Below are 16,075 nucleotides of genomic sequence, written 5' to 3' on the forward strand. Positions count from 1 at the left end.
GCATCCAACACTTGATGGGGCTACTGCTTCCCTCATAGGATTCCCATTGTCTACCCATCCTAACTCCATGGTTCTCTCTCTGTATCTCTCTCTCTCTACTATCCACACATAATAATGCCTTTGTGGTCCATGCAAGCCTCTTCAGTGTCTCCATATAAAACAACCACAGGAAATAGAAGAGGCCCTACAAAAACCTTACTCCTTTGAGAACCTGAACAGATCTTCACTCAGATAACTGTGTCACCAGTACAGCAACTCGTGAAGAGACAGCAGGAAAACACCAGCAAGCAGTACATTCTTCCCTCTCTCTTCTCTCTCCTTTACTTGTTCCATGAGACCTTCTTCATTAGTTCGGCAGATCAAGCTGCTCATGTCCTCCTTCCAACACAAGCAGGATTCCTCTCTAGGCCTTCTTTCCCTATAGGTGAGACTTGAACCAGCTTGAAGGCAGTCTACTCTCAGAACAGAAGGTTACAAAAAGCATGCCATTAATTGGTCCCATCAGTAGCTCTCTCTCTTCTTCTTCTCCTTGAGTGAGTCCAGGTAAAATATCTGAGGCTGTTCCACACAATGGAGGTCCTGTTGATGAACTGTGGATCTTATTTTATAGCTTCCAACAGTCCATTCCAATCTCCTTAGTTTTCTACCCCTCTTCCCCTGTGCCAACACACCTCAGTCACATGCATTGCTCCCAGTTGAAGCCCCAGTAATGTATTGTCTTCCCTCTCCATTTGCCTTCCTCTCTTAGCTTATAGCTGAAGCTCTTCAGGCCAGAATTTGCTGAATCTTCCAACCCTCCTCTTGCTCTCTCGGTCACTGAGACATGATTTGCTCCGGAGCACGGGCAACATGAGCTCCCAAAGTCGTAGGCTCCAGACCAAATGGCAGATCACTAGTTATCTTCCTCTGCTCCTATCTTTTCTTCTCCTGATCAGTCCAGCGTTGGGCCTCAATCAAGATGGAGTGCTGCTGCTTAAGTTCAAGTACTCCATCCTCAGCGACCCCCTCGCCGCGCTCGGCGACTGGAACTACTACGACGCCACGCCGTGCTCGTGGAATGGAGTCGTGTGCATGGGCTTCCCGGATGCCGCTGCTCTCAACTGGACTGTTGCTACCAATACTAGGAGTGATGGTGGTGGCAATACACAGGTTCCCACGTCTTCCAGAGTGATCAGCTTGGTCCTGCCCAACTCCCAGCTCTTGGGCTCCGTCCCTCCTGAGCTCGGCCTCGTCGAACACCTCCGCCACCTCGACCTCTCCGGCAACATTCTCAACGGCACCCTTCCAGCCTCCCTCTTCAACGCTTCCGAGGTCCGGGTGCTCTCGCTAGCCGACAATGCCATCTCCGGAGAGCTTCCGGAGCTCGACTGGCGCATGAGCAGCAGCCTGCAGGTGCTCAACCTCTCCGACAACGCTTTGATCGGCAGGCTGCCGGGTAACCTTTCTCGCCTGCCAAATCTCACCGTCGTCTCTCTTGCCAACAACTTCCTGTACGGCGAACTCCCCGGTGGTGGGTTCGAGAGGCTCCAGTACTTGGATCTCAGCTCCAACCTCATCAATGGCTCCTTACCGTCTGATCTGGGTGGACCGAGGGTCCGGTACTTGAACCTGTCCTACAACCGCCTCACCGGCGCGATCCCGCAGCAGCTGGGGGCGAGTATTTCTGCTAGTGCCACGGTGGATCTCTCGTTCAACAATCTCACCGGAGAGATCCCGCAGGGTGGCGCTTTCGCCGCTGAGAAGCCGATGGCGTTCATGGGGAACCCAAGTCTCTGCGGGAGGCCGCTCAGGAACCCGTGCGCCATCCCCTCTATCCCGTCTTCCCTCTCCTACCCTCCTAATTCCTCCACCCTGGCTCCGCAGGCGCCCAAGTCTCCCCCGGCCTTCGCGGCGATACCCGAGAACAGGGACGAGACGTCGCCGACAGATAGCGTGAAAAGCTCCGCAGGACGAGGGTCTCTCCGTCCGGCGGCTGTTATCGGGATCACGGTGGGTGATTTGGCCGTCATTGGGATCCTTTTCATTGTGTTCTTGTACGTATACCATGTGAAGAAGAAGAGGTCACAAGAGCAGCAGAAAGAAGTTGGGCTGAAGGAAGATCCGCCACCACCCGTAGCAGCAGCAGCAACAGCCACAACAACAATGGCAGCCCCTGAATCCAAAGGAGTAGGCGGGTTCTCTTGTTGCTTGAGAAAGAAAGGCGCGGACGGAGGCGACGCCGAGGAGACGTCGGAGACCTCGGAATCCTCCGAGACGGAGGCAGAAGAGGAAGAAGCGACGAAGGGAACGAAGGAGGGCGAGGATGGTAAATCCCACCCGCAGCAGAAGGAACAGGGGGCTACTCTCGTCATGGTTGACGGCGAGACCGAGCTGGAAATGGAGACTCTGCTCAAAGCCTCGGCTTACATTCTCGGCGCCAGCGCGTCCAGCATCGTCTACAAGGCTGTCCTTGCTGACGGCACCGCGTTGGCCGTCCGCCGGATAGGGGAGAGCGGTGTCATCGACAAGTTGAAGGATTTCGGCGCCCAGGTCCGCGTTATTGCCAAATTCCGCCACCCGAATCTCCTCCGCCTCCGGGGGTTCTACTGGAGCACCGAGGAGAAGCTCCTTATCCATGACTATGCCCCCAGTGGCAGCCTCGCCAACATCTCTTTCAGCAGTATGCGTCTCCCATCCCCTGCTGTCCCCGTCAAGAGTCAACAGCTTCAGTACTAAGCATTTCCCTAACTGTTTGCAGAGAAGCTCGGCTCGTCGCCGTTGCATCTGAGCTGGGAGGCGCGACTCAGAATAGCGAGAGGAGTGGCGAGGGGGCTCGCCTACATCCATGAAAAGAAGAGCTTGCATGGCAATCTCAAACCGAGCAACATTTTGTTGGATTCGGACATGGAGCCAAAGATCGGAGATTTCGGACTCGACAGGGTGATGTTCGGCGTGGGTACGTCGGCCCGGCAATTCGGGAGTAAGCGGTCGATGCAATCTTCCATCAGTTTGCCGGATCTATCGGCGGCCACCGGAGCTAGCCCTTCCGGCGGCTCCTCCGCTTTAACATTCGCCCCTCGGCCGTATCAAGCACCGGAGTCCCTGAGGAACCTGAAACCCAACACCAAGTGGGACGTCTACTCATTCGGGATGGTGTTGCTGGAGCTGATCGCCGGGAGAGTGTTCTCGGAGGTGGAGCTCTGTCACTGGAACGCAGGGTTTGTGGTGGAGGAAAGGAATAGGCTTCTAAGGATGGCCGACGCAGGCATAAGAGGGGAGGTGGAAGGCAAGGAGGCGGCTCTGTTGAGCTGCTTCAAGCTGGGGTTCGCTTGCTGTGCCATGGCGCCTCAGAGGAGGCCTTCCATGAAGGACGCAGTCCAGGTGCTGGAGAACATATCTTCCAGCTCTTCTTCTTCGCTCCCATATCCATAGCCTTCTCCTGTAGAATCAGCAACGCCATTAACATTGATTTGTTCGTCTTTGATGCGTTCAATCTTTAAGGGATTATTGTTGTTCTGGAAACGATTAAGCCGTGCACACCGTACTGTTCGTATGAATTGGTAGCAGCAACGCGAAGGTAAGGTTCTTCCATGGCCCCCGGATTCAACCTTGGAAAGCTACTACCAACAAATAAAGAGGGCCACTCTCTTGCCACTCTGTAGCAGTACAGATTCTTTGCTCTCTCCTCGTGCATAGAACACAGATCTCGCTCATCCATAATTAAGCCTTCTCTAGATCTCCCATTTCGCCAGTACCATAACACAAATGTGGAGGTGTGTATGCTGTAAGCATCTGTGACCAAAGAAGGATGAGGCTGTAGGTATTGATCCTTATGAACAGGCCATATATGGTTACTGGGGACAAGAATTCCAGGTGTGCAAACTGGAATACGTACTTACTGGACTCGAGGAAGACCATCACCTCCGAAATGGACTCGAGAAGAAGAAAAGAGTGGTGGAAGACTTCTCCCCAAACTTAACATTTGGTCATTGCCTAGTTTCTGTGCGAGCAAATTGTAGCAAGGAATTTGTTGTACCAATTTTCTGGAACAGATTGTTTAAGCAAATTTGCTATTATTTATTAACTATTCCGTCTAAATTAATTGTCCTTGATATGGCCTATTTTAGGATGATAAAGATGACGTAAAAATATGCGAATTTAGGCTTGTTGCTCGCTTGCACGGTTAAAAATGATTGTTTGGATAGTTTTATTGGATCATTTTTGCATGTTACAACTTTCATAATGAGTAGCGTAAAACATCAATCATCTCAATATCATCGAATCTCCGGGAGGTATAGAATCGAATGAGACTTCTAAGTAGGACGATGATGAAGAAAGGAGCCATTGACGTTTTTGTTAACCCAATGTGATGTAAATCTGTATGCACGGGATTGTCCGAGGTGAAAATATCGAAATTTGAGATGTCACTTATACGAAGATCGAGGTTAGAAAAGATTTATTGACTTTCCTCCGAAGCCCAAGTAACTCGAGGTATATGAGTGTGAACATAAATAACTAAAAAAAGAAAAATTATCTTTTATTGTGTTAAACATGAGCTTTTATATTTAATTATAAAGGAATTAAATATTTCATAAAATATTATATAGGGAAACAACCTCTAACCATTTCCAACAAACTTCCCTTGACCTCTTATCCACGTGGGTGACAAAGGAAGGGGGTTGTGCGGAGGTGATTACCTATAATCATTTATCTTGAATTCTTACCCACACAAGTAGAGGTGATCTTCATCTTCTCCTTTTATCCTTATATCATGTGACAGTTATATATCAAATGTCGATTAGCAGCTAACCGTATTGCTTCACTAGGTGTCTGTATGAAAATAATATAGTTAGAAATTTCATCAATTTATCTTATGTTTATTGTCATCAAAAATCTTTTTAAACTGTATGTCTATGTGATCTTAGTTCAAGAGATGCAAGATGCATTCATCACCACCAGCTACTCTATCGATCTTAGGATATATCTTACCAACTTGAAATGCTTAGGCTCAAAATAATAATAATAATAATAATAATAATAATAATAATAATAATAATAATAATCTCATCGAGCCCTTTCGATTCATTCACGTTTTGTCACGGAAACCCCACGTCAGCCAACGTGATTTCTTGACTCTGACCCAAACCCATAATAGTAGCTTGGGCCAAAACGGACCGAATCGGGTTGCGTTGGGCCCAAGGATATCTCTTGTCTGCGTAGTGCCACAAGGAAATGGCGAGGAGTTGATTCTACTGCATTTCTCCGTCAGTTTGCATGCGTTTGACAATTCACCTCACCTAGTCCAGTGATGAGAAACAAAAGCCGGACGAAGGGAAACAATGATCCCATGCAAGCAAGCACGCATGCATCATGGTGTTGCATTTTGAACAGGCCAAACTAATCAAACCTGTGGACGACTAACTTTCATGTCAGGGAGGGCGACTTCCATGTTTGATGCTTCCTGCTCATCTGACCAAATGGTATGGTCACTCATGATACGACAGAGAGTAGAACGAAGTGTGACTCGCGTCTTCTATATTATCTATCAGACAAAGAATGATAACAACTACCGAATGCAAACAACCAATGCAAACCAAAGTCGACGTCGACAACTCTCCCACCACCGCCAGTATATCTTTTCTCTTAGTCGACGATGGTGTTCTCTCTGTGCATCGGATGAGAGAGTACATAGCACGAAATCGATCTCTCGGGGTGACTTCACCAGCTAGCCGTCCATCACACTGGAGATTTATTATCTACCCAATATCCCACTCATAAGTCCATCAAATCACCCTTACCCTTAAAAGACATTTTTTGAAGTTCACATATTCCAAAAGGATAAAATCGTATGGATACGTCCATCGTCCAAAGTGGACAATTCCTCACGAGCGTACGAGCCGCACAAATGATCGACCAACCAAATGATCCCTTATCAGTTATATAGAAAATAAAATCTTAATTAAAAATTAAAAAAATTCTCATATATTATTAATAATCAAAAAATCATATTAGAAAATTGATGTATAGTTCGACACTTCTTTTCAATATTAACGGAGAAAATAAAAAAAATTCTCTATATGAGATCAATCATAAATAATCTTGAAGTTAACCCCAACCTAAGCTCCTAATTCCCTTTGATACCATTTTATATTATCTTGAATAATTTCTTATGTCTTTTCTCTCGTCCTCTTTATATCCATTATAAAAAAACACACAACACCCAAATTATTTTATCATATTTTTCTTTCACATTAAAATCTAAAGATATATCAGGTATTTATAGTAATAAAATATAATCACTAATGATTTATTTTTCTACTTAAATTCCTAATCATAATCCATTAAGTAATTTGAATCGTTTAGCATCCAAAAATACACTGGTTAAGAATAGAATTGCAGTGTATCACCGCCGACACAGACAGAGTTGATGTGATGGACGTACTCGGGTGACGAATAAGCAGTCAATTGGACCAAATACTTTGGATGGCCAAGCTCGGATTTGGATTCTCCTTCGGTGGCGCAATAATAATCGAGTGCAGGAGATTGTACCAATCGATTCAGGATGCAGTGTTGCATTCGATGGTGATATCACTGTTGGGGGCTGTCAGAATTAATGTGTGGTGGGCAAGGGAGCAGAATGAATTGGACGTGTCAACAATCTGCTGTGGCATTGACTCGGTGGCGACGAAGAAGGTGTTGGCCTGCCGACATTCCATAGCATTCGAGGACATGCTTGATCGTAGATGCTACCTACCTATTGTGCATCCATGGCTGCAATGTGCTGGGAGTTGAATGTAGTCCACGTCTCCAATGTATTGTACTCGATCTCATGTTGTGAAGTGTGGGAGTTGATGTGCTCGACGAAGGACGACATGGAGACTCACCTGTTGCCATGTTCATCATTGTCAGCAATATCAAGCACATAACTTCTCTCTCTCTCTAAAGAACGGGATATACCAGACATAGGAAGCCAAGTTAATGATGGTTTGAACGCATTTCACCCATTTAGGCTGGACGACAAGAGTCGGTGAAAGGTCCAGAGTTCAAGTAATTTCGTGAACACCTCTGAGATTGCACAGTTGCTCTATTCTTCTACAGGACCTCCTACCATCTCTATTCCCACGTTTGACGCTCGTTCATTAAGCAGCATTAACTTTCCATTGTGTGGTGTGGCAGCAGATTCAGGTCCTCATATCTATCCTCCATTTGATGTGAGGATGCTGTACCGTTGTTGGGATTGCTGATGTGCTGTGGGACTCCCCTAATCATTGTACCGAGACAATGTGCATCTGAGTCAGTGAACATTGAACTCGGCACTTCATCTCACCAACACAGCAGATGGCATGTTCGGTCGGCACCACACAATGTGGACGCCTCTCGGTCCGCCATTTCGTCAAACGATTCATCTGTACGTTTCACGCTACGACATCCACAAATACTCGAAGAAATCATTGAGTGGCCATTCCGGTACAAGAGCTGAAAGAAGAAGAAAGCCTGGCGACAACGTTTACCGATGCAGCTTACCAAGATATATGGATCGTAGATCACAGCTCCCTCTTCTTCCTTCAAGACCACATAGCCCATCAAACGAAGAACAGTACATGTGGTCTGAAGAAACCACGGCTGCAGTCGGTAAAGTAAAGGAGAGCATCATAGACGATATCCGCAGCCACCGTGTCATGCTTATCCTCTAGCCAGAGACCAAATGGTCCATGGAGTCCACCACCACCACCACCATTACCTTTCCCTTCCTTTCTTGCTCAAAAGCTTAGACCAAAATCTTCCTCTTTTGGAGCTGCAATCAGATCACGTAATTTATAGGTCTTCATCATATATGCGATTCCGCCTTCTCATACCTTCGAAAACAGAACAAACAACTCAGTTCGACCGAACCAATCTTGTCATGTAGCGGTGAGGGGTCGACCGTACATCCAACCTCGACTACATATGATACTTTTTATAATCGTCAATTATTTTTTCTTATTCAACACAATATACTGCACCTCATCTACAGGTGCATCTTATTTCGTGCCTGGTGTCGGACGCAAGGCAACGAGCTGTCACCGGGTCCCGCCACTACTTCCCGTACGTCGGTCGGACACGTGGGGGTTTGACCGATGGTTGCTGTGTGGGGGGCCGCGGGGAAGGGGAGCACGGACAAGTACACGATGCCCTCCCCCCCCCATATTCTCCACGTGACGGGCATCATCAGTTTTTTGTGAGCCTACCAGGATAGAAACGTAACACGGTTAAATTGGATGTCCGTTCGATCGAGATTTCAACCCACAAGGAGAAAAATTAGGATATTAATGAATGGCTACAGAAGCAAATGTAAGCAAAAGTCGATCGGGAAGTGACGGTTGTTACATGAGAAAAGTCAAAGGCAAACAGTGAGCACTCTGCAGCTGCGAACGGAAAAGAAACCTGCGAACGGAGAAGCACATAATATACAAATCGATAATTGCCATAAAAATAGGGAGGGAAGCGGACGCACGTGGGCCCGTGGGAAGGAGAGTCAAACAACAGCTGGAAGTGTGGGCCGAGCCAACAGCTGTAAGGAGTGCACACGACGTACGAGTCACAAAAAAGGCCAAAATCACGGGATAGCTGTTGCGCATTTACTTACTTATTCTAAAACCATCTCAATTTTTACACGTAGGGTGTTCCTTGGAAATCATGCATGTAAGATAGGAACGAGGAAGACGCGAGGAAGCTGAAGAGGTGATCGGATCATGTAGCGAAGGGGGGGAAGAGGCGGCATCCGACAAGGTGACAGCCTGGCGTTTATGGACTTTATGCAGCATCTTCCGTCCATATCATGAAAACATTGTACCAACATAACAAATAACAACAATGTCGAGTATTATGATCATTTATGGAGGCACCAGAACTTGTGGTGGATGGAGATATGCATTAAACTCCAACATTAGCGGACTATTACACTGATAATTTCATGCACGGAAAGGGCCCCAGCGCGTCGTTCGTGGATGATGTTCGACGCGATGGGTCGTGGACTGGATGGCGCAAGCGTGGGGTACGATTTTGATTTGACGGAAAGCGGGCCCCACATTGACTCGTCATCCTCTCTTCTAAGGAGCAGGCCGGGCGGGTAAGTTGGTGGCGTGGGTCGATGTGTGAAGAGGACAGGGGTGAGAGGGCACAGAAAGTGTGCAATGAGATGGCGACGCGTGTACAGCGCCAGCTGTATGCGATTGCGAGCGGAACCGGAAGAGGGCGGGAGCGCCCTCCGTTACGTCGGTCGCCGCCGACCCAGGTGGCTCTGCCTCTCTATAAAACCCCTCCGAAGCACTTCATCTACTCCTTCGTATTGCTGCTTCCTCTTCCCTCTCCTAGTCTATCTGTCTCTTGAAAGTGAGGTTGTTTACCTTCTATTATTCTCTTTTCTTTAGGTTGGGGGAGTTTGGGTCCCTTGGCGGCGGCGATGGGAAGCAGGAAGGATGTGGATAGGATCACGGGGCCGTGGAGCCAAGAGGAGGATGAGGCGCTGCAGAGTCTGGTGCAGCGCCACGGACCTAGGAACTGGTCGCTCATCAGCAAGTCCATCCCGGGTCGCTCCGGAAAGTCATGCCGGCTGCGGTGGTGCAACCAACTCTCGCCACAGGTGGAGCACCGCCACTTCACGGCCGAGGAGGACGAGATCATCGTCCGCGCCCACCGCCGCTTCGGCAACAAGTGGGCTACCATCGCCCGCCTCCTCTCCGGCCGCACCGACAACGCCATCAAAAACCACTGGAACTCCACCCTCAAGCGCAAGTATAGCACCGCTTGCCCCGTCGACAACGAGCTGCGGCACCGGTACGACGCGATCACGACGGAAAAGGAAGCGGTGGCGACGAGGCCGCTGAAGAGAGCAAGCAGCGACGGCCTCACCCTGTTGTCCGGCGGAGCGGGTCTTTGCTTGAGCCCCGGAAGCCCGTCTAGATCCGATCTCAGTGATTCCAGTCACCACAGTCACTCGCTAATCTCTCCGCCGGCGGCGGCGTCACACATCCATCAGCCGTTTCCCAGAACTGGCGGTGTCGTGACTCTCTCCTTTTCTCCGAGCCAACACCACCATCATGGCGGACCGATCACTGCTGCTGCTGATCCTACTTCTCTAAAGAACGACGACGGTCCAACGACCTTCCTGACCCTCTCCCTCCCCGGCTCAGATCAGATTCACACCTCCAGCCACCGCCACGTCCTGGCCGGCCCCAACACCAACAACCAGAACCAGCTCCAACCACTGCCGTCCTCCGCTCATGCCTCCCATCGGATGATGCAGCGATGTTCAGCCACCGCCGCCAGCCCTTCTGGCCGCTCCCGGATTCCGAGCGCCGATGATGAGCGTCGGTCTGCACCTTTCTCTTTCAGCGGCGAGTTCATGGCAGTCATGCAAGAGATGATCCGCAGCGAGGTGCGGAGCTACATGGTCGAACTGGAGCAGGGCCGCATGGTGTGCGGCACGCAGCCGCCGCCCTGCAACGCCGCGGCGAAACGCGTCGGAGTAACGGATGCAGAGTAGAGTACGTTTTGAATCCAGATCATGAAGGAATCAAAGAATGTCTTGGACCAAGAAGAAGACAACGGTGTCTCCTTTTCCTCTCTGGTAGTCGCTCTCAATAGTAATGGGTTGGATGCTTCAATGAGAGAAGGAAATTGTACAGGAAAACGGGAAAGAAGTTGAAGAAGAGCGAGCACTTCGTTTCAATCTCCTCCTCCTCCTCTGTTCTATTCCATGTAATGATTGTGAAGATGGAGGAGGTTTTTTCTTGGTTTACCAGTGATTATTTGGTTCCATCGAATCGTACAGTAAGAAACGACGGGTCGGAAAGATGAGCAGAAGAGCAGCGCAGTATCAATTTCGTTTGTCTTGCATTGAAATGTCTGTTGAAATGCGGGGAGTATTACGGCGAGCGACAGCTAAAACGATCCATTTATGTTACGTGCCGCCTTATTTTACTGGTATTATTATTTAGTCACCATCACCAATTAGTGCGGTTGGGAGTGCTGCACTTCAATGTTTCCGTTTCCGTGGCAGCTCATCTCTGAAGCGACGGCATTGATTGCTGCATTGTGATCGAGCCCTGATACCTTATTGTGCTCTGTTGTTGCAGTTGCTTCTTCTCGGACACAACTCAGATATTTAGAATCGACTATATTAAGTTAAAATAAAATATTTATTTTTTTATTTATAATTTTTATTAAAATATTCTTAGGTTTTTATCTATGCCTCTTCGTGTTACTAATAGTAATCCTCATGTCTTCTAAATATGTCTATATTTCTTATTTTATCTTTTATTAAAGTGATATTTAATTATTCATAAATAATTTTTTTTCTTTTTTTAAGTAACTTTACTTGTTTATTTTAATATTCTCATCTTAATAACACAAACTCTTTATATATGTTTCTATCTACTTAAATTCATAAAATATTATTAATATCTTTATCAATCTTTCCATTTATAATTGATTTGAGATAACTAAAGATTTTACTTTATGAAAGTTGCTATTCATCCAACGTAATCATTTTTTTAATGTATTTATGATATTTTAATATTTTCAGAATCTAATTAAATAAAATTATTTTCACAAATAAGCTTTTAGTTTATTTATTTTGATTTTAAAATTTTTTATCTTACTAATTAATAGAGTAAGTGAAAAAAAATATTAGATTACGTGACTCTAATTATTTGAGATCTATTATAGATACGATTGAATTAGTTATTGATTAATAAAAAATCTAATTATGATAGAATTCCTTAGATGACTTTGATAAGAATGACTCTTCTAATTATTATAATATTATTGAGAGATTATATATCTTCTATCATTTATTGAGATATTACGGATCTTTTCTCATCTCCCATTTATCTCTAATTTATCATTCATAATAATCATAATAATCATATGAAAGATAGAAAGAAGATAAATCGACATCACTATAACTTTTAAATCCAACAACGTATCGTATATTAAATATATTTTTATTTAATTATATTTGTTTATATTAAATTTTTATTTAATAAATATGTTATATTTTTATGCTTACAAGCTTCGCGTTCCCAAGACAATTCCACCGCTATCCAAGAATGGATACTTTAGTCGATGGGTTGTGGTTACCATACTAAACTACAGCCATCAACCCTTGCATGCTTTTTTGTGTTCCTAAGTTGTCATATTCTTCTCGCTACCAGTAATCACCGCACGAACATTTCCCTTTTCTAAAAGAATGAAATCGTCTGGAATCTCTTAGGATGATCTCCATGCCTTCAACCTCAGACGCAAACTTCATCCACCTATGACAATCCTCACATACTCGCAGATTCTTGATCACCCGAATTGCTCCTCCTTTCCTCTTTCCAGTGTGTAGTAATGCAAACGATACTGCTAATCTCTCACTATGATATCTTAGGACTGCTTCCTTTTGAGCTTCATCAACATCATGGAGAACGTAGTCTGTCATGGGAACATACCCAATGTCTCTACACTTCTCATCCAACTCCTCGAGCTTCTCATAGATTTCCTTTCGGTTTTCGTGGAAACCATCAGCGGCCACAAAGACATGCTTCCTATTTCCGATCTCTACCCAGCTGCATCCAGCTTCCTTCTTCAATCCTTTCTCCCTCATCAACCTCCTTACCTCTAAAGCATCCTTCCACAAGCCAAAGGCTGCATAGATGTTGGAAAGAAGAACATGAGTAGTCTCATCGTCAGGGTCGACTTCCAAGATCCTTCTTCCAACGCGAATGCCAAGTTCAAGCTGCTTGCGTGCATGGCATGCCCCGAGCAGTACTTTCCACAGCCACAAGCAAGAGACACCTTCGAGGCCCAGGTGAGAAGTTGCCATCTCTATCGTAGCCTCAGCTTTCTCAAACTGGCCCGATCGACCAAACAAATCCACCAGGCAAGCATAGTGCTCAATGCTTGGCTCAGCGTCACTCTCCTTGCTCATCAAATTGAAATAGTGCGCACCTTCCTCTACCAGACCTGCATGAGCACAAGCACTAAGCAAACCCAGAAAAGTAACTGCGTTCGGCCGAATTCCATCTGCTTTCATTGCCTCAAAGGATTCAAGTGACCGATAGGCCATCCCATGATGTGCAAATCCTGTAATCATTGCCGTCCATGAGAACACATCCCTCTTTGGCATCCTCCCAAACAATTGAGCTGCATCGTCTATGCTACCACACTTGGAATACATGGACACAAGTGCATTGTTGACCGACAAGGAAAAGGTCGGAGGAGAGGAAGCATGGAGGCATTGCTTTACAGCGGACGCATGCAACTGCTTTCCCAGTTCGACGGAGACCAATCTGCTGCAAACCGTAAGAATGATCGAAAAGGTCGAATGATCTGGCTGGAAGCCTTGCGTGTGCATCTCTACAAAGAGCATCATCGCATCACGACAGCGCTCATTGGTCGAACACCCATCGATCATCGTGTTCCAAGTGTGGGAGTCGCGCTCGCTCATCCCCTTGAAGACCTTCTCTGCATCTCCAACCCTATCACACTTGAAGTACATGGTTATGATGCCATTATAAACGGAAACGGGCAGTGATTTGACTGCTGCTCTTCTCACTAAATAGCCATGAATCTCTCTTCCCAACCTACAAGAAGAAGACGATACCGATCCTGGCGACATCGCACAGAGAAGAATGGTCATAGTGTGGAAATCAGGTCTGGATCCTGATAGCTGCATCGCTTTGAATAGCTCGTAGCAGCTACCGAGCTGGCTGTTCTGAGCATAACCAGAGAGCATGGAGTTCCAGCTGATAACATCACGGGAAGGCAATATCTCAAAAGTCAACCTCCCTGTCTCCACCTCGCCGCACTTCCCATACATGGTGATCAATGAATTGCCTGTGCTCGTCTCCCCATCAAGATTTGATCTAATTAACCGTGCATGGACCTCCTTCCCCAACTTCAAGCCCGAGATTGTGGCTATAGCACTCAGCGCGCTGAGAAAAGTAATTCTATTTGGCTGCACAACCGGTGGAGCTTTCAGTCCTGCCAGCCTACGGAGAAATGCCAATGCATTCTCGCATTCACCATGTTGTTCGAGGCCGGAGATGATAGCATTCCAAGAAACCACGTCCCTGGCAGCCATCGCCTCGAATACTTTCTGCGCCTCCTCCAAATGACCCCATTTCGCGTACATGCTGATGAGCGAGTTATGCATCTTGATCTCATCAAGCATTTGGTCTTTCTGGATCATCGCATGGATCGCCTTGCCGATGCGAACTTCTTTGCTCGCCGAGCATGCGCTGATGACGATCGCGTACGTCGCATCGGTTGGCGTCAACTGCGCTGCGCCGAGCATGGCACCGAACAAAAGGAAGCACTCATCGTAGTAGCCATGAAAGGCGTAGGCGGAGATAACGGAGTTCCACGTCGGGACGTCGGCCTCCTCGGCCAAGGGAACTTCGTCGAACACGTGGCGGGCTTTCCCCAAGAGGCCATTGGCAGAGTACATCGCCACGAGGGAAGTGCGCACGCCTCGCTCCGAAGCGAGGCCGGCGCGGATGGACTTGGCATGGAGCTGCTCGCCGAGGCAGCAGTCGGAGAGGGTGGAGCTGGCTTTGAGGAGGCTGCCCAGCGCAAACTCGTCGGGGGTCCATCCGGACGCCAAGAGTTCCCGGAAGAGTTGGAAAGATTGGGAGAACTCCCCACGCATGGTTTTATGAAGGATGAGGGAGGAGGAGGAGGAGGGAATTGAGTGATCACGTCGAGCATTTCGTGGAAGAGCGGAGGAAGTGTGAGCTCGTGGAGATGGGGCTGGTAAGAGGAGCGGTTGGACGGGAGCAGACGACACGGTGGTCATCTAGGCTGTGGCTGAGGAGGGTGTGGGTTGAGCATCGGCAGTCGGTTCATAGCGATAAGTAGACCCACGTCTTCCTCAATTGGGTAAGAATCAAATTACAGATAACCCATAACCTAACAACTTCAAATTTTGAATTAAATTAGTATGATATAAGTTAATTTTGACTTATTTGACTAAGACTTATTATTACTATACTTCTAACGTCTAACCTAACCCACAGACACCGTTGGGTCAATCCACAGCTCAGTCTATTATTTTGTGGTTCTGATCACAGTCCGATTTAAATATACATCATCAGTTTCCGTTTAGTTCTGATTTATGATTTTGAGTAATCAGATCTGATTGTTGATTTTATTTGACTCTGACTCTGTCACGTTAGTGTTAACTATTGCCATGTCAGCACATACTTGTGTCAACTCAGCATGACTGCTGACACAACAGATTGCATGGCAATCTACCAATCTAGTTTATGACCAACTACGTCAGCAATAGATTGTGTCAAGTCAGCTATGTCTCTTGACACAACATACTGCATGGTCAATTGCTGATTGAACCCGAACCACACCCCTAGATTGAGCTCAATCATTACTTGCGGTCACGCCCGACCACGTCCTGATTGAGTCCAATCTTTGCACCCAATTTTGATTGGGGAGGTCCAATCCTGCATAAGCCCAAGTAGTGGGCTGGTTATGCGGTCCAACCCATAGGTTGGCACTGTGGGTGATTAGTGGCCTGATCCCAGAACAGGCTCATGAACAGTAATTTAATTAGAATATAGGTAATTAATAAATACGTAAATACTTTAGAATAACGTAGAAAGTTAAAAAAAAATACATAAAAATATCCCAAATATACAGATAATACAAATAATTGCAACCATTATCATATTCTATCCCCTGATTGACTTCGATGATGATGACTCTCATCTTTTATATATATATATATATATATATATATATATATATATATATATATATATATATATATATATATATATATATATGGACACATAATTTGATATGATTTGATTACGTTGATGAGTGTGTGACACTGAGTAGAATTCTCTGAGTGCCTATAGTACTTAAGGAATTAATAGATCGTTAGATGCGAAAGTTGTTCAGTCTTCCACTAGCGAAAAAAGAGACATGTTACCATCATAACGAGTGAGGCACCAATTCATCGACTATCGAGAGTCTGATATGATTTCTTTCTACCAGTTGAACCAAGAGATTTGAATATTACATTTGTTGATGATGATATATGCATGATATT

The 16,075-nt window shown here is 46.3% G+C and overlaps 3 protein-coding genes and 1 long non-coding RNA gene across 5 annotated transcripts; 2 read left to right on the top strand and 2 right to left on the bottom strand.

Annotated features, from left to right (window-relative positions):
* Positions 1 to 51: 51 nt before the first annotated feature.
* On the top strand, positions 52 to 4,039 carry LOC103996298 (probable LRR receptor-like serine/threonine-protein kinase At4g37250). The gene is made up of 2 exons (XM_009417187.3): positions 52 to 2,659; positions 2,738 to 4,039. Exons 1-2 carry the CDS (start codon positions 850 to 852, stop codon positions 3,409 to 3,411), a joined length of 2,484 nt encoding a protein of 827 aa, XP_009415462.2. The 5' UTR covers positions 52 to 849; the 3' UTR covers positions 3,412 to 4,039.
* Positions 4,040 to 6,403: 2,364 nt separating this feature from the next.
* Positions 6,404 to 7,753, bottom strand: LOC135589177 (uncharacterized). Of its 2 annotated transcripts, XR_010476634.1 has the most exons (3): positions 7,504 to 7,753; positions 6,937 to 7,399; positions 6,404 to 6,863 (listed from the first exon to the last, which is right to left on the bottom strand). It is a non-coding gene; the product is annotated as an uncharacterized LOC135589177 (long non-coding RNA). The 2 variants fall into 2 exon arrangements; XR_010476633.1 differs by having other exon boundaries at positions 6,937 to 7,753.
* Positions 7,754 to 8,962: 1,209 nt separating this feature from the next.
* Positions 8,963 to 10,777, top strand: LOC135588254 (transcription factor MYB44-like). Its single transcript, XM_065080303.1, has 2 exons — positions 8,963 to 9,253; positions 9,390 to 10,777. Exon 2 carries the CDS (start codon positions 9,422 to 9,424, stop codon positions 10,502 to 10,504), a length of 1,083 nt encoding a protein of 360 aa, XP_064936375.1. The 5' UTR covers positions 8,963 to 9,253; positions 9,390 to 9,421; the 3' UTR covers positions 10,505 to 10,777.
* A 1,197-nt stretch (positions 10,778 to 11,974) lies between these two features.
* LOC135588255 (pentatricopeptide repeat-containing protein At3g24000, mitochondrial-like) lies at positions 11,975 to 14,856 on the bottom strand. Its single transcript, XM_065080304.1, has one exon. The coding sequence runs from the start codon at positions 14,801 to 14,803 to the stop codon at positions 12,170 to 12,172; it is 2,634 nt and encodes an 877-aa protein (XP_064936376.1). The 5' UTR covers positions 14,804 to 14,856; the 3' UTR covers positions 11,975 to 12,169.
* Positions 14,857 to 16,075: the final 1,219 nt, after the last annotated feature.

Source organism: Musa acuminata, chromosome BXJ1-8, assembly GCF_036884655.1.
Source record: "Musa acuminata AAA Group cultivar baxijiao chromosome BXJ1-8, Cavendish_Baxijiao_AAA, whole genome shotgun sequence".
Taxonomy (NCBI): Eukaryota; Viridiplantae; Streptophyta; class Magnoliopsida; order Zingiberales; family Musaceae; genus Musa; species Musa acuminata.

Coding starts and splice junctions, on each gene's coding strand:
- LOC103996298 (XM_009417187.3), top strand. CDS start 850: ATGAGCTCCCAAAGTCGTAGGCTCCAGACCAAATGGCAGATCACTAGT. Junction 2,660..2,737: donor CGCCAACATCTCTTTCAGCA/GTATGCGTCTCC, acceptor AACTGTTTGCAG/AGAAGCTCGGCTCGTCGCCG.
- LOC135588254 (XM_065080303.1), top strand. CDS start 9,422: ATGGGAAGCAGGAAGGATGTGGATAGGATCACGGGGCCGTGGAGCCAA.
- LOC135588255 (XM_065080304.1), bottom strand. CDS start 14,803: ATGACCACCGTGTCGTCTGCTCCCGTCCAACCGCTCCTCTTACCAGCC.